This window comes from Choristoneura fumiferana, chromosome 12 (genome assembly GCF_025370935.1).
Source record: "Choristoneura fumiferana chromosome 12, NRCan_CFum_1, whole genome shotgun sequence".
In the NCBI taxonomy this organism is placed as follows: Eukaryota; Metazoa; Arthropoda; class Insecta; order Lepidoptera; family Tortricidae; genus Choristoneura; species Choristoneura fumiferana.
The window spans coordinates 7,729,691-7,748,248 of record NC_133483.1 but is presented as its reverse complement, the minus strand read 5'-3'; the positions used below and the strand labels follow the sequence as shown (position 1 = coordinate 7,748,248).

General features: G+C 36.7%; 1 protein-coding gene across 1 annotated transcript; it reads left to right on the top strand.

The window, feature by feature from the left end:
• Window positions 1-100: 100 nt before the first annotated feature.
• LOC141433232 (probable peptidoglycan muropeptide transporter SLC46) lies at window positions 101-16,381 on the top strand. Its single transcript, XM_074095177.1, has 7 exons — window positions 101-1,057; window positions 1,771-1,930; window positions 7,647-7,748; window positions 9,537-9,674; window positions 13,403-13,486; window positions 15,182-15,338; window positions 15,866-16,381. Exons 1-7 carry the CDS (start codon window positions 254-256, stop codon window positions 15,963-15,965), a joined length of 1,545 nt encoding a protein of 514 aa, XP_073951278.1. The 5' UTR covers window positions 101-253; the 3' UTR covers window positions 15,966-16,381.
• The last annotated feature ends 2,177 nt before the right edge of the window (window positions 16,382-18,558 follow it).

Below are 18,558 nucleotides of genomic sequence, written 5' to 3'. Positions count from 1 at the left end.
GAGTTGTTTGATTTCAATATAGGTGGTTTATTTTCGATTCCCGCGAATGTTTGTGGACGCATTAAAGACTGATATGGCAACATAAGAGTGTTTGCTTACGGAGAGTCGAACAATAGTGCTCAGCGTGGCCGCCCGCCTCACATAACATTCAATATTAGACCGAATGTTTATCTAGTGTTGCGCGGATGTGTCCGCGAAGTTACCAACTAGCACGAAACATAATAATACAATTAAAATAACACGTTCTTTAAAAATGGATCAACTTAACCAATCGGAATCAAAAACCTCGGAAGAAAATGAAGAATCCCCGCTAAAGAAAGACGTCAAAGAACTGCAACAAATGACTGTGTTAGAGAAATTGGAATATGTTAGAACAAATATAACTATAGAACCGGCGTTAGCTTTTTTTGTGATGCCTAGTGTTTTAGCTATATTAGCGATACAGAATTTGAATTTGGATAAGGCCTGTCGAGTGAACCTACACTTTGGGGACGAAGTGTGCACCGCTTTACGATTAAGAAAGCGTGCAAACCACACGTTTGAAGAAGATGAAGTGCAGAAGTTAGTAGCGTCTGTACAGGCGTGGAGAACTGTGATACATACAGCTGTGCCGACTATTCTGATGTTGTTTATAGGTGCTTGGAGTGATAAAACTGGCAAGCGAAAGATATGCATGCTGATGCCGATCGCAGGGGAATTCCTTACGTGCCTTCTCAACATGGTCAATACGTACTTCTTCTACCAAGTCTCGATGGAATGGACCGTGTTTATGGAAGTAATCTTCCCAGCTCTGACCGGTGGCTGGTACACAATGTTTCTCGGGTGTTTTAGCTACATAGGTGACATCACTTCCAGAGAGACTAGGACTTTTCGAATGGGTTTATTGAGTCTGTGCATGACTGTTGGTTTCCCCGTGGCAATGGGCTTAAGTGGAATCCTGTTGAGGTATTTAGGATACTACGGAGTGTTTACTGTATCAGCAAGTTTACAGCTTCTGAACTTTTGTTATGTTTTCTTCGCAATAGAAGACCACACTTGGCTTGATAACAGAGAAAAGGTATTTATTTTTATTGTACCGTAGAAACCTGTCAATAATTGTACCGTTTTTGTCAAAGTTAAAACCTAAAATTGCTTAAAGTGGCTCCGAAGCGGTAACGTTTAGTGTGCTCTGCCTACCCCATTTGGGAATACAGGCGTGATGCTGATGTTTGTATGTGTGTGTATTTATTATTGAAGATCATAATACTAAAAGTCTAGACTCTTATCATTTTCACCCCCTTGGACAGTCGAGGTCTAAGGTATATGTTTACACTTTACTACTTTGTCGCTGTCACTTCATGTTTTGAAATTTTGTATAAAATTGTCTGAAGGCTTACAGTGACAAGGTAAATCGACTGTACATTGGAGCGTTGCCACACAATTTTAAATTACTTTGTACATATTATGTGAAGGTTTCCTTACAAGCACATGTTACTAGTGCCCTGAGGTCTTATTGTCGAACATACCTGGACTCACAATCGTTTGCGCTACTTCTTTCTGTCACACGGTATAAGACAAGGGAAGAAAGAAATGGTAAATGCGATCGCGAACGCCAGCGTGTTACCTACACAATACGAGTACGGCCACTGGTTCGAATCCATAATCATCTGCTAAAGGGACAGCAAGTCAATTTTGAGGCGTATTGTTGAGTGAAAATACATATATTTTTTTATATAAGTATTTAGGTTATGGGTAACATTTTCGTGAAAATAAATAGAAAATATTTTTAAGGGGAAGATCTCTGGATGCACGGGATTCCTGCGGGATTTTTTCGACCTCGCTAGTCTCAAGCAGACGATGCAGATAGTCTTCAAGAAAGGCAAAAACAACAGGCGGCTGAGGATATGCCTCACGCTCACCGTCGTGTGCCTCACGTTCGGCCCTATGATGGGTAAGTAAACCATCCATCATTCCATCCCAGCCTATATACGTCCCACTGCTGGGCACAGGCCTCCTCTCAGAACAAGAGGGCTTGGGGTTGGGCCATAGTTCCCACATGGGCCCAGTGCGGATTGGGAACTTCACACACGACATTAAATTGCTTCGCAGGTTTGTCCAGGTTTCCTCACGATATTTTCCTTCACCGCAAAGCTCGTGGTAAATTTCAAATGTAATTCCGCACATGCAGAAAAACACTATTGTTTCCATACTTTTGGCCTGGGGTGTAAATGCAAATTTTAAAATTTTCGAGATAAATGCGATTTTGTGGGGTAAGTAAACATTACATATATATTTAGGTAAATTTAAATTTATTTATTTCAGACAACCAAGATCCACACTATATATTATTATTAGTTTTATATTTTTGGGCAACTAATAACCTGTGGCAACTTTGTTGGTCAATGTAAGTTGTAATTGTGTATAATATAAGTTTTATTGTACCGTTGGTGCCCAAATACATATAAATAAATAAACAAACAATAACTAAATCCAGCCACCACCTGCCACCACCTGCTAAAATTTGTTCCTTACTTCTCCATCCATTCCATTGTAAAGGTTGCCTGGAAGAGATCGCTCTGAAGCGATAAGGCCGCCTATTGCTTACCTCAGAAAGTCTCTGTGTATATTATTATACCTGTTTTCTGTACTGGTTGCTTTGTGTTAGTGTGCAATAAGTGCAAGAGTTATTGTATTGTATCCAGTCAGCACAGATACATACTATCACATAAATTAATTGCATTAACATTTTAAAACTTTTTTTTAAATATCACTTGAATTCTCTGAGCTTTAATTGTGTGAACTGCAAATTGTCAGACAATATTCCGCCGACTTTGGTACTTATATTCACTTATAGTTATACCTATAGTTATGATTTATAATTATTATGAGAAAAAACGTAATAAAATATAATTATTAAAATAGATACACGAAGTCATTATAATTACATCGACATAAAAATACCAATAAATGTCAACGCGTTGGTTATTTTATACATAATCGTGGTCACGATAATAATGATAAATTTAATGTGTATGTTTAATTTACATACTAAGTAACAAACTGTCTCGTAAGTCCCATAAAATTGACTCTAGATTTTGAGCAATATTGTTGGTTTACTTCCCAATTTCACTGTTTCATTATTTTCAAAATGATTCTCAACCTTTTTCCAAGTAGGTACCTATTATATTTTTAAATCGGGGAAAGAAATACATGAGCAAATTTTAAGTATGTAAATATCCAATTAAAAATAAGTCAGTTATTTGGTAACTAGAACCGTATTATTATAATATGTTTCATTGCGGAGTCCCAGAAAATTAAACACTGGCGATAAGATTATAAACACTAAACAAGTAATTTGGTCAAACCAATATGAAAATCAAACATTTTACCAGTAGATACTGCAAATATAGCTACTGTGATGCATGCTCGTATGTGAGCAAAACAAATAACCTAACCGACAAAAAGTTGGAAAACCCCCGACTTTGTCTCTTTTAAGTTCAATATCTCAAAAATGGCTTAACCGATATTGATAAAATATGTCTAAGAACCAGCGCTAGAAAACCTACTTTTAAATAAAATCAACCGCATTCAAATCGGTTCACCCGTTTAAGAGCTATGGTGCCAGAGACAGACACATACAGCGGTCAAACTTATAACACCCCTCTTTATGCATCAAGGGTTAAAAAAATAAACTCATTTGTATTTGTAACTGACAAATATATGTTTAGTTAGTATTTAGTTGGTTACGTACGTGGGGTACCAAAAATTATAAAATATAATGCATCAAAATATATAAAGTTATTTGAGATAAGTTCTAAACGCATAAGCTTGAAATGCATAGTGGTCAAAATATATAATAGTTACAATGCATAATGGTTCCTAGTCATATGGCACAAAATGCATATGTTGATAATGTGTACGATCAAAATACATAAAATTTCAAAAAATAAATAGTAAAATCAACATCTATACAGTATGCTTATAATATCGACACTGAAATATCACAAAAAAAAATGCATAGAATACAAGCGAGGAGGACCTCGCTACGCTCGTCGTCGCACCTAAAGTTTCTATTTAATTAATAATCAGACTTTAGTTTAAAATGCAAGGTATTTACTAGTAATTTAAACAATAATTCAGGGCCAGATACCGTATTGTCCAACGTACGGATGCTTGCTATCGCATTGACTAGGTATTTCTTTCTGTCTGTGGTATAAAATGGTGAAAGTATGTATTTCAACCGATATGTTTTTTTAATTTATACATTATGTTTAATACGTACCACCACAGCACAGCCACAGTATATTAATACAAAAACGTGAAAAAAAATGTGTCTAAAGTCGTACATTCTTATGCCAACTCGTAGTATCTGACTAGAGCCTTAAATAACTATTAGTATGGAATACCAAGCTATTGACTGGATGCGTAGCGAGATACTTGCTTGTTTGTTTTCAAATACGTTGCTATGAATTAACAATGATATTATGACAACGATCGTACGTACAAACCTCTTCACTATTGTTTAGAATATTGTACACTGCTATCGGATTAATTAGAAACCGTAAACTAGATTCTAGACCAAATAAAAGTAAAGGAAAAATTCTGCAAACAAGCGTCATAAAAAGATATATACACATTCCCAAGACGTCAAAAATATCTATACAACTTTATGCCAACTAACCATTAGATCGACGTCTACATCTATTTGATGATATAGCTGTATAAATATTGATGCCCTCGACTGTACGTAGCACAACTAGTTTGCTTGGCAAATATGGTTGCACTTGTGTATGGTATAAACGGCTAGGCGTATTTTTAGGTATCTAAATTAATTTTGACGTGAAAACTAATGCCACATAATGTAGGTACTTATTTATAAAAATATTCTATTTAATTTTGTTCTGGTAATGATTCTTCGCGTTCATCATTTATTGGCCTGTCGTAATCATTGAGTCACCAATTACGAATTCAACTTTAACTGACTCAGTATGAAGACACATACTTGAATGGATTGCCTCACTCAGTACAATACACACTTCAAATAATAATACACTATTTGTTGTCTCAAACAAATACGTTTCCAGTCATGAATTGCATTACATAGATTGCTCTGTTTTAGTAGGAGTGTTGTGGTTTACACTAGCCAGGTAGTCTAGCTATACTTCTACATATTTAGTCAAAAAATAAACCTGCCTACATCGCAAGTCGTAATTTAATTTAAAACATGAAAATTTTAAACATTAATTCGAGCTGTTCTCAAAATCAACGGTTTAGAACCTTAAGATTTCGTAATACGGGATAACTTATTCTGTCTCTAATTTCATGAAATGAATCTAATGTAGGTTCCTACGAGTACTATAACAGTTACGCTCATTTCATTTTAGTTATTACTCGTATGCCTACTACAAAGTTATTGTGTTGTGTCCATAAAGGTATATTACACTTAACTGTGCCTACCTACTGATTTCTCACGGTATCTCTTTTTCTTTTTAAGCTTTAATTATAAAAATACTTTTGCACAGTCGTTGGCGCTGTTTACAATTATCCATCCCTCAAAATACGGTACAGTGATACAGTGCAATAGGTACAGTTGGCATCATAAACAGGATGCGCATTTTTTCACATAACATTTTAAGTCCTATTATCGGAAGTCCGAAAATGTTTTTCATACCATTTTACATCATAACGATCATTCTTCATAATTGTTTTTAATACTAACGATCGAAACTCATAATCATCGGAATTCATAATACGAGTATCACTAATCATACACCTTGTTCATACTAATATTGATTTTCATATATTTTCTTATACTAACGATTTAAACTTCTAATTATTCTAATTCATAACGCCAATATTCATAACTTTGTTAATACTAATATTTGTTTTAATATATTTCCTAATGATAAGTGTTATTGATCCGCATTATTGACGTGCAGGGACTTGGAAAATTTTCGATGGTGCGAAATGATTTAAGGATTTAAGGAGCTTAGGTAGAACTGTGACCTTACATACCAGGACCAACCATATTTTTCAACTAATACTCATCATCCCAGCCTAATACTAATATAATATAAATAATTAACGATATAAGTAAACCTTATTTTGAATAGGTAGTTACCGTTATGAAAAACAATATTATGAGTTCAAATGTTTTCTTATTAATGCCATTATTAATAAGACAATTATGATATTCGTCTGTTATGAAGAAAACATTTCTGAAAAACAACATTATGATTATGAGTTGAAATGAGTTCTTAGTAATGACATTATGAGTAAAAAAAATATGAACACTGTCTGTTATGAGTTCCGATGTTAGTAATAAAAAATTATGAACAAAAAAAGTATGAGGAAAAAAATTATGATGAGTGATTATTATGACCACAAATGGGTAGTAAAATAAAAATAGGAATAAGAATTTTATGATAGTCAATATGGACCCTCATAAACATTAGACCAGAGGCCGTATTGCCTAACGTTTCTGACGCTCGCGATCGCAATCAAATGACAGTTTTTATATGCGAAATCTGAGGACTTTTTAATAGGGCTGTATACCTACTGTTATTAAGTGTTTAGTATGTAAATTACACAACTGATAAGCAATAATGTAGTTTGTTTGACAGCAACCTAAACACTAATTTAACACATTATTTGTAAATATGAGATCATCAGAAAAACCCAGATTGGTCAAACTGTACATACAGTATATTCATTTTCCTTATTTGTAGTTGATATACTCGTATATGTCGGCGACCGATCGTAAAATTCGCCAGATCACAAAATTCCTAGGCATATCGTGAAATGGCGCCATTTCATGAATTGGCTAAGGGACACCCGCCATATCGTTCAAAATTCACCGTTTAACGATTTGCCTAGTGACGTTTAGGCAGATCATGAAATTCCGAGGCATATGATGAAACGCCGCCATATCGGTTCTGGCACTTCGCCGGCCGCTGCCGCGGCAAGCTCGCTTCTTTTTTTTATGGTATAGGGGGCAAACGAGCAAACAGATCGCCTGATGGTAAACGATTACCGTCGCTCATGGACACCTTCAATGCAACCTGCAACACGAGAAGAGTCACAAGTGCGTTGCGTTGCCGGTCGCTTGCTCGGTTCGTGCGTTGTAGCATAGGTTGTGGTCACAATTCATACTAACCACTCCTCGCTTCGCTCGTCGTACCTAATTTTGTCTTTTTTTCGGTATATCACGATGTGCCCGGTATAGAGCTAGGAGTATCGACGAATGCGGTGCTCCAATCGATCTGCCGTATTGTTTCTCAGGCACATCGTGATATGCCTAGCCAATTTTTAGGTATATCATGAAATGGCGCCATTCCATAATATGCCCAGGAATTTCGTGATCTGGCGCATTTAACGATCGGCCACCGACATTTACATGGAAACTGTTTAGTTAAATTAACTAAATAAAGACAAATAAAGAATGAGCAAGATATCCATGTTAAGTACGCATAAACGCGCAAGGTCGCATAAGAAAAACGAATATATACTCATACAGTTCTCCGTTCCGCCGTGGCTTAAAAACGCATTTGCTGTATCTAAAATTTAACAGCATTATTCATTTTATTACGTACAGTGTCATACCAATAAAAGAAATCAATTTTATTGCTAACTTCTGGTTTAAATTTTATTTTGTATACCATTTTCAGGCGAATTGAGTGTCATGTACATCTTCATGCGGTACCGTTTCAACTGGGACGAGGTGCGGTTCAGCATCTACTCCACTTACAACTTCATCGCTCACTCCATCGGTTAGTACGATCTAGATATCGAAAATACAAACTGAAATATAGATGCATAGAAAAACCAGAAAAAAAAGACCAGCGCTGGTAATCGAACCCAGGTCCTCGGCATTCCGTGCCGCGTGCTATACCGCTATACTACCGCTGGACAGTGATGCAGACACGAATTTCTCCTATGCACCACATATCTCAGCTTGTTTGTTTTCTTATTTAGTCACTTAAACAGCGACACTATGCCGTAGCCCTCATCGAGAAACTTTCAGCACCCCGTTGGAACTACTCACCCGGACAAGAGATGTCGTTATAAGCAATCAAATTAAGATTGTTTTTTTGGAATCTTTTTATATTTTTTTTACGATCTAGATATTTGGATAACAACAAATGGATTCATTCCGAATTAAATGACTATATTATGATATTTTGATTAAATAGAGCGGCAACTAAGCAAGTGAGTCACCTAATGAAAAGTGAACATCAGTACCCGTTCATCCATACTAATGTTATAAAATGTGAAAGTGTTTGTGTTTGTATGTTTGTCCGTCTTTCACGTCGAAATGAAGCGACGGATTGACGTGATTTTTGGTAAAGAGATAAGTAGTTATAAGCCAGAATGACATATTAGGCTACTTTTTATCCCGGAAAAATGCACAGTTCTCGAGGAAACAGCGCGCGATAACCTAACTTCACACGGACGAAGTCGCGGGAAAAAGCTAGTTTATTATAAAAGCAATCGGCATATTGACGTTTTTTTTTGATGGATTGATTATTAAGTTAGGTGTATTTTACAACAACAACTTTTAAAATACAACAATTACATTTTATTACAACAATTATTGAGAAAATTTAATTATATCTTTCAAAGGGTCTTGGCAGCTCGATAGCGTTGAAACATAGTCTAGATGTTCTAACGCTATCGAGCTGCCAAAAACCCTTTGAAATATGCATTGTGCTTGCTACTGCAGGGCTACTACGAAACTCGAAACTCGAAGTTGGTGTCGTACCGTCCCTCTCGCTCTTGTATTAAATAGTATAAGTGTCAGAGGGACCGCACGACTTGAACTTCTAGTTTCGAGTTTCGTAGAAGCCCTGCTGGCTACTTCACGCTGGTTAGGAATACAGGCCCACAACGTGGCCACCAGACGTTCAGCTGTTAGCCCTTGCCCATTGCTTTATTCCAATGCACAGTAATTGTGCTTGATCAATTTGATAATTCAAGGTTTTTAAGGTTCCGTACCTCAATAGGATAAAACGGAACCCTTATAGGATCACTTTTTTCCGTCTGTCTGTCTGTCAAGACCCTTTTTCTCGGGAACGCGTGAAGGTATCAAACTGAAATTTATATCAAATGCTGAAGTCAACTGTCCCTTGGAGCTGTGAAAAAAACAAACTTCTAAGCCAACGCAATCAAAAGATGCAGCCGTTTATGCTGGAAATTTCTGCAAATTTTCGTAACTCGCAAGGGAATCAAAACCTACAGGGTACCTCCCGTGAACTCAGAATCTTGAAATTTGGTATGAAGGTAGCTATTCTAACGCAACCAAGTAGAAAACTGAAAAATCTTAATTTTTTTGACTGTCCAATATAATCTGACCCCACACTGCGTACATTTTGCTTAAGAGTAGGGCTCTGCATACACTGGATGTATGAAATCACTTGGAAAAGCGAGAAATATCTTCAAGACACGATTCCCGTTTACTTACATACCTATAAATGTGTACGGCACCCTCGGTGCGCGAGTCCGACTCGCACTTGCCCGGTTTTTTTGATGATAATGCCGATTTATTCCAATGGTTGCAGGGACGCTCTTCTCCATCAGCGTGTTCAGCCGCAAGTTGAATGTTGACGATGCGGTGCTTGGCATCATATCCACCACCAGCAAGATCTGTGGCGCAATCCTCATGGCTTTCGCTAAGACCGACTACGAAGTCTACTTATGTAAGTTCGATTATTTAGTTTACATGAAAAAAGTTTTGTCAAACCAGCCTATGACCATTCCACTGCTGGAAAATCCTGTAAAGGGAAGTAATGCACGATCGTTTCAGTTCACCAATCAGTTGAATAAACTTAAAGCTTTATCAAAATTTCTCATAGCAGCACTCAGTCTCACTATAAATGAAATTAAAATAAAATATATATTTGCATAATAATTGTAATCATTAAATCCATATAAACTTACTTATTAATTACTACTACTTAAATTGTGTGTGTTTGTATGTTTGTGTGTATGTTTGTCCGTCTTTCACGTCGAAACGGAGCGACGAATCGATGTGATTTTTGGCATAAAGATAGTTGATGGGCCAGAGAGTGACATAGGCTACTTTTTATCCCGGAAAAATGCACAGTTCCCGAGGGAACAGCGCGCGATAACCGAATTCCACGCGGGCGAAGCCGCGGGCAAAAGCTAGTAACTATTTTAAATGGCTCGTATTCAAGGACTGTTACAGGACTGACAGTTTTGCTGTTTACTATGTGTATGACCTCGAAGATCCATTTGAGCATGCAATTTTGCTGACTCTTGCAAAAAATATAACACAGCTTTTATATCAAATTTTAGCAGGAATGTTCCGACTATGTGAATGTTTAGGTGCCAAATACAGGTTCTTAAACTGTGATAAGAATAGTGTCATAAATAGTCTTATAAAGTATAGACCGGTCACACAAATTCAAAAGCGTTGTGGAACTAATACAATGAAAGACTGAATTAAATTCAGGAAACAAAAATATACGAGAAAAGTTATAAAACAATTGTATCCTTATTCTGAATTACAGATCGTCTTTACCTTGCATAAAATAGGTAGCTTAATTTAACGCATACAACTGAATACACTCTATCATAATACGTATCCTACTTTCACGCAATTATGTATAATCACAAGTATTATGCCGTTCAAATTAATTAAATACCGACATAAGGTAGGTTTCTGAAAAAAGTTGCTATGGTAATACCCAGTTGCCCCATTTGAAACCATAAAACATCGATTTTAAAAACAACATTATTTATTTGTTAACCTTTAGTGTAAATTGAGTAAGCCCCCATCTGTCTGAACGTGATCATGTCGCTAGTGTATCGAAATATCAGAAGCATATGAAAGTATCAAGATAATAATAATAATAGTAATAATATGTGTTATTAACCGTGCATCGTTAAAAACTGTTTCTTTATACTAGATAAAAATTTATGCAGAACCGGTAATTTTGTATGAAGGGTGGGCCAAATTTTGTGCCACTGAGTATACATTTGATACGGGATGTAGTGATGTAGACCGTGATTAGCGTTTATGAACTCCTGATATAGCCTACCCAACGAAGACCAAAAACTGCCTCTCAGGGGAAAAAATGTGTGTATAAGCGAATTTTGGCTTAGTTGTAGGGAATGGGTGTTTAAAACCATATACTTAAGGTACTGACGGGTGGGGGTGAAGCTAACGGGTAGGGGGGTGTAAAGATCCCTTTTTTTAGATTTTCGTAAATAACTCGTAATCGGTGACCCATAGCAAAAAATGTTCTGAAACGTAAGTAATCTACATAAAATTACCTACAATAAAGTTTCTATGTATTTTTTTTACCTGGGATCAATATTTCATGAGATATGGAGGGAAGAAAATGGACAATCAAAAACAAACTTACATTTCTTTAAGTATGGCAAACATATTCAAAGTTCCTAATTAAATATTTTCCAAGTCTAAAATATCGTCATCATCATCATCGTCGTCATCGCCATCAATTATAATCAATTCTACACATAATATGGAATGTTATAGTTGTGCTCGCATAAATTTATACTAACTAACACAAAATGCTTTAATTTTTTTAAGTATGAAAAAACGCCACAGCATTAACTTTGCGCACGGCACTGCATGGCTGAACAGCCAGGCGGCTCAGTGCGCGAGCATACATCCTCGTCATGTTCGACTTGCTGCCGCAGCCAGGCTGCCGTTTTTATTTTTACAAGCTTTTGTTTATTTTACCTGTCTTTCTGTAGACAAATCTTGCAAGTTAAATTTGACCAACTTCCAGTAGTCAGATTGACTTGAAATTTGGAATACTTGTGTAATTGCGTAACAATACAATAATCTGGTAGTGACATCCTGGTAGTCCGACCAGGATCGTCTCCGCAGGACGGAACTCTTCAACAGTAAATGGCATTGACTTGAAATTTGGTATACAAATGTAGTTTGGGTGACAATGCAAGTAAAGTTCACTAAAAGTACAGGCAGCAAAAAAGCTTCCATTAAAAATATTTTTTTTACCAATAACTTTTAAAAGTAATGGAGTCTTTAGATTTTACCTTTTTCATACAAATTAAATAATCAATGTACGCCATCCTAGAACCCAACTCTGACGTCGCCTGTCACCCTACAAACATCAAACATTTTGCTTTACATTGCTACTTCGAATAAACTTTAAAGTGTAATAAAAATAAAAATAAACTAATTATTTTTAAAAGTCACTGAAATAATGTTGTTCAGTTTGACGAGTACGATCTAATGTTTTTAATTATTTGCTCGTCTTTGTGCCATATTCATGCCATACTTTAAGAAATGTGTTTATTATTGTATTGTCCATCTCTTCCCTCCATATCTCATGAAATATTGATCTCAGGGAATAATTGTATATATTCATATGCATATTCAATTATTCGCTTTAAGTGTGGAATACAATGGTCTAAATCTAAGGGAAATCTATAGAATCTTTTTTGTAGAGAATTTTATGTAGATTACTTATGTTTTGCAACATTTTTTTGCTGTGGGCCAGCGTTTACGAGTTATTTACGAATAACTAAAAAAAGGGACCTTCACACCCCCCCTCCACCCGTTAGCTTCACCCCCACCCATCAGTACTTTTAGTATGTGGTTTAAAACACCAGTCCCTAAAAATATGCCAAAATTCGCTTATACACGAGTTTTTCCTCTGATTTTCCTTCGTTGGGTAGCCTAATAATTTCGATTCAATTATACGAGTATGCATCCCTTAAAAAATATATTTAGTGTGAATAACGGTAAGTCACTAACAATACTTACTGTTACTTTATACTATAAAGTGGTGTGAATGTGATACGCGAATGCGTTTGCTAAACTTAAACGTATTCAAAACGCTGTTCAGAATACCGCGCAGTGTTGTGAAACGACGTCAACTACATTGTTACACAAAGTTTTAAGAGTCCACGTGGAATCCGCTTAAGAATTGTTATATCTTACTTTCGCGTCTCTGTCAAAACTTGATAAGGAAAACCAGCGGAAGCATTCAGAGGTATTTATACCTAACAAACAGCGCGTGTATTCTATTTTAATAATTCTATGGTATTATCACAACAGTGTGGTGTTCATGACTTTGCACAATAAACTCTCATTTCTTAAGATACTTTGTGTCTCGGGAAAATTAAACGTAAGTGCCTACATGACAACAACTCAGTGAAGTTACGTTTCAGGTCTGTGTGCATGTTATTCATAACAAGTTACAGACCAGTAATGAGAAAAATATTGTTTTGTCTGTATCTGGGAAAGGCAAGTTGCAATGACTTATAAAGAAAAAATATGTTAAGTTAACATAAGCTCAATAACCGTTGACGAATAAGGATTCATCATAACTCACATTATTGTTAGTCGCACGGACACCATTAATGGGAATAATAACAAGAGGGTTAACTGTTCATTTAATTTCAGGTCCTCTTGTGGAGATACTCAACGGAACCGCATCCCTAGCTTTGAAGTCAATCGCCTCAAAATTGGTCTCGTATAAAGAATTAGGTTAGTACCTATCTATGCATACCTTATTGTAATTAAGTCCCTTTGGTTCCCACGCAGAGTACGCACCATCAACATTATACGTAATGTTCACTGTTTCATAACCGAAAAGAATAAATTATTTCAACTTTTCACCAAAGAATTTAGACGAGAGAAAAAAGTAATGATGGAGATGATAAAGTTACAAAGGTTGCCGATAGCCGAGAGGTTAGAGAACCTGGCTACGAAGCTTACCCCGAGTTCCATCCGCAGTCGGGGCAGTTTGTATGAATGTCGGCGGCCGATCGTAAAATCCGCCAGATCACGAAATTCCTAGGCATATCGTGAAACGCCGCCATTTCATGATATGCCTAAACGTTGGCCAGGCATATCACGATGTGCCTGAGAAATAATACGGCAGATCGATTAGAGCAACGCATTCGACGATATTCCTAGCTCTATACCGGGCACATCGTAAAATAGTTTCTTTTTTGGCCACTGGTGGCGCTGTGTATGCAATGGCGGCCGTGACCAGCTGACCGGTCGTGTTTGTTTAGCGCGTGAAAAATGTCGGCGTCGCAACAAAATGATCCTTAAACCGAAACTAGTGATTGAATTCAAAATAGAAGTGCAAAAGAAGCTTTTGAACATCAGCTCCGTTCTTTTTATGTGAATCAAACGGATTCTGTGCACAATATGAAAAAACCATGGACCCGTATTATAGAGGTTAGTATTTTGTTGATAAATAAAGTATTCACTAGTTGTTATTTATTTATATAGAAAATTTTAGGTACGACGAGCGAAGCGAGGAGTGGTTAGTATTAATTGTGATCACGACGCACGAGCCGAGCGAGCGAAGCGAGCGTGCCGCGGCAGCGCGGCGAAGTGCCAGAACCGATATGGCGGCGTTTCATGATATGCCTAGGAATTTCATGATCTGCCTAAACTGGCCAAATCATGAAATGGCGGCGCTTCATGATATGCCTAGGAATTTCATGATCTGCCTAAACGTCACTAGGCAAATCGCTAAACGGTGAGTTTTGAACGATACGGCGGATGTCCCTTAGCCAATTCATGAAATGACGGCATTTCACGATATGCCTAGGAATTTCGTGATCTGGCGGATTTTACGATCGGCCGCCGACATGAATACCTAATACTGTTTGTTCTTGGGTTTTGGACGTATTTATTTAAGTATATATTTATCTATATAGTAAGTACGTTTACCCGTTGCCTATTACCCATACCTGGTTCAACGAATAGTGCGGCGGGTACTTTCGGTACTTTTGGGCCGGATGCGAGTAGGGTTGGGACTTACCATACGCAATAAGTAAGCATTAAAGAAGAGCGTTTTTAATTGAGCCAGTTGCGGGTAGGCGTGTAATTTACCGCTTTTAGATTTAGTTACCTGACGAAACTTGTTGTGGATGAGTAGTAACTATTTGTAATTTAATTATTCATTTATTTTTGTTCAGTAAGTAATGTTATTGAAAATATATAAGCTTTGCTTAGTTTGGAACTAGGTCGATTGGTTTCAATTATCCCAGGATATTTATTTATTTATTTATCTCCACGTGCAAATCGTGTGATACGACTCCGGATAGCATTAAAAATTTCCATCCTGCATATGATTTATTTCGCAAGCACCACCCCAGCTACACTGTGAACAAGAATTACGTTAATAATAAGACTGTACTAACGTTTTATTTTCTTATCCAGGCAAGGTCTTCTCTTTATTCGGTATAGCAGAGACGCTGATGCCTTTGATCTTCGCGCCGCTATACTCGCGCGTCTACATCGCCACTCTCAAAACACTGCCCGGTACCTTCATGCTGTTCAGTGTAGCGGCCACAATACCAGCTCTGATCATTTTCGGGTAATTTTTCCAATCGATTTCAGCCTAGAAATCTTTATTAGCTTAAATTCTGCCCTATTGATATAATCCAGCTTATAAATGTAAAGTCCCTCTGCTCTGCTAGGCACAAATAAATTTAGAATTTTAGTGCCTCTCCGCAAACATATTTGCTAGATTGGCACATCTTTAAACATGGTATCAAAATTTTATTTACAGCTGATGTTACTGTGAATTGTCCAAGAAAACTTTGATCCCTCCATAAAAAGTCAGTTAACAGGTTTCCTGTACCAATATAAGAGAGCACTTTCAATAGTATATTTCTGTTCACATTTGATTCGTGAACAATGATTCTAAGGCTAAAACTGCGTTCATAAATGCCCCTAATTCATGGGCAAATTAGGCACTAATGTAGTCTCTAGGCCGCGTGACGGGTAAATGTTGACACAACTGACATCAGGAGAACCAGCGGCATTTACTTACGCGACGCATTCACTGAATTATTAAGCTTACATTCAAGACCCGATGTCAATGTTTGTTATTAATTTCAGATGGTTCTACAAACAGCACAAAAAGGATCAGAAAAACAAAAGACTGGAAGTGCCTACGGTCACGCCTGCTACAGGAGAAACCCCTGTATTACCCGCCTGAAACCATTGCAGCCTTCGAATCAAAGATTTCAGTTTAAAATTATTTTATCCTATCTACATTTATGGTAACAAGAGGTAAATGAGAATTTTAAAAGATAAGACACCATAAGTCATTCCAGTACAATAAATATAGAAACCAAACAACGGCTAACCAATCATAGTATCTTTTCAACCTATCGGCGGAAACGTTGATAGTATCGATGCAACTATTTTTTGTTAATTGATTGATTAAAGGTAATAAAAATATAAATTGTACCGGAATGCCAGGAGTTAAAACCTACGAGTTCCTGTAGAAATATTATATTTTTTGATATGTACTCGTACCTACGAGCGAAGCGTGTTTGCTTCGTTGAAAATATTTTTATTTTAGTAAAAAGGGGTATTTACTTAGGGTGAAAATTTATTTGATGTGATAGTGACGAGATGTCACAAATATACTCTATGTATAAAACAAGTGTTGTTTCATTTAAAAGTATGATTGGTTATTTCGAGTCTTTTTGTATTTTTATTCCAACTCCAAATTTGTTAATTTTACGGTCATCCCGTAAAACCATATCGAAAATACAAACTGAGACATGGACGCACAGAAAAACCAGAAAAAGAGACCAGCGCATTCCGTGCTGCGTCATTTAGAAGTGTCGCTTTTGAAAATATACGCCAAAACATGTAAGTATTTGAAGTGATCTACTTAAAAGTACACGAAATGGGATATATTTGTCACTTGTACAGTCACCAGCACCAATATCTGACACAACAAGCGTGCATAAATATCTGATACGACTCTATTTCTAGGGCCGGAAGGACGTGTCAGATATTTTTGCACGCTCCGCTGTGGCAGATATTAATGCTGGTGACTGTACAGTCACCATCAGATATTTTGGAGCGGCCAAGGTGATCAAAAATATCGAAACATGAACTCTAATACCTTAATAATAGAGTACCTACATGTTCCGATATTTTGAACACCTTGGCCGCGCTGAAATATCTGATGGCAACTGTCCAGCAAGAAATGTGAAGATAAAACACTAGTTCATGGAACCATACTATAGATATATACATGTATACAACAAGATTTGTTGGCACAAATGTAAATAAGCACCTAACTAGTCCATATCAAGTGTCACTGGGAGCAATATGAGCGGATATCCTAATGAATTTATCCAATACCATACTTGACAGCTGTCTCGCTATGTTACTGAATTATGGGCCCGGTTTGTTTGTATGGCGATTATACACTGGTTAACACATATTTCAAAAATTATCTAATGCAATTGACACTATAATTTAAATTAAAAATTACAATTTGCCCGGTAATTATCGGTCCACGGTGAAAATGGGACTGAAGTTTAACATAAGCATGCGTTTGATGAATTGCACAAAACATTAGACTTGACTGTTCAACAATATGTTATTTAGTAGTTGTACCTACTTCGTACAATTAATGTACGCCTATTACAAATTTTAATAAAATTATAATGATTTAAAATCTTTAAAACAGTCTTTAGGAAAGAGCTCAAAAATCAAGCGCAAACCCATAATAAATTCAAAAGAGGAGAAACGGAATTTAAACCGGTTTCCTTTAGTTAACAGTTACCTACCATCCTAATTTTTCATCAAATCCTAATAATACCTAATAATTCGGAAACGGTAATAAATAATGAACGGTAATTTAAAAGGAATTAACGAAGAAGATGAAGAGACGGTGGAGAGGAATGTGCGTTAATTAACTGAGACAATCGAGTGCGGAATAATTGCCTCCAACTTAACTCCAAGGCTGTACACAAAGCTATACTATGATGGTAGATCAGAGTAAACAATAGAACACTAGTACTACGTAGCTCGAGGTCGAAGATACGATATCAAATCAACTCTTGACAGGGTTCTAGCCCCGTGTGGCCTGAGGAATTAACTAACAATAAGTAGTTATTTCTCTTGAAACGTCCACGTAGTGATTGCATTTGTACACGTATAAATCTACTAAATATATTGACTGTGTAGTCAATGTATTTAAGCCCATTTTTTGACCAAATGGAATGAAGTTACCAACATAGTCGTATGAACTGCCAAAAAACATCTATGTTCTAGCGTAACAAAATAGAGATTTAACTGCTTACTGCTGAAAGTACAAGCTGTGAAAAAATGTGATGAAACATGAACTTCCGCTTACAAATAATAGCCTGCAAAAGTACATTAACACTGTAAGGTAAACGTCCGAGTGCTTGTCACTGTCCCAATAGTTGGCATCTTTAATCTTATGTCCTTAGAAATAGAGATGACAGCAGGGTGTCGTCTATCGGGCATTAGCGTTCGCACTCGGACGTTCACCTTATTGTTTGTAGGTAGCCATGTACCATCAGCCAAATAAGTAGTCTATCAATTCTTAAACAAGTTCCTATCAAATGAATATGTCGCTAAAGTCGAACTTTCAAGTTGACAGACACGTCTATTGGCATTATTGTTTTATGACATGCAAACGATTATCAACTTTAGGGTGGTAGCCCACATATTTGGCTGATGGTACCTCAGAGCCAAGAAGTTGTATTTCTAATCACGTAGCAAGTGGATAATGCTGTTTATTTAAGGCCCAGAATGAC

Bases quoted from the DNA above. Each gene is read 5' to 3' on its own strand.
- LOC141433232 (XM_074095177.1), top strand. From the start codon at position 254: ATGGATCAACTTAACCAATCGGAATCAAAAACCTCGGAAGAAAATGAA. The intron at 7,749-9,536 runs GTTAGTACGATC...CAATGGTTGCAG, and splicing joins CTTCATCGCTCACTCCATCG to GGACGCTCTTCTCCATCAGC. The intron at 13,487-15,181 runs GTTAGTACCTAT...TTTCTTATCCAG, and splicing joins GGTCTCGTATAAAGAATTAG to GCAAGGTCTTCTCTTTATTC.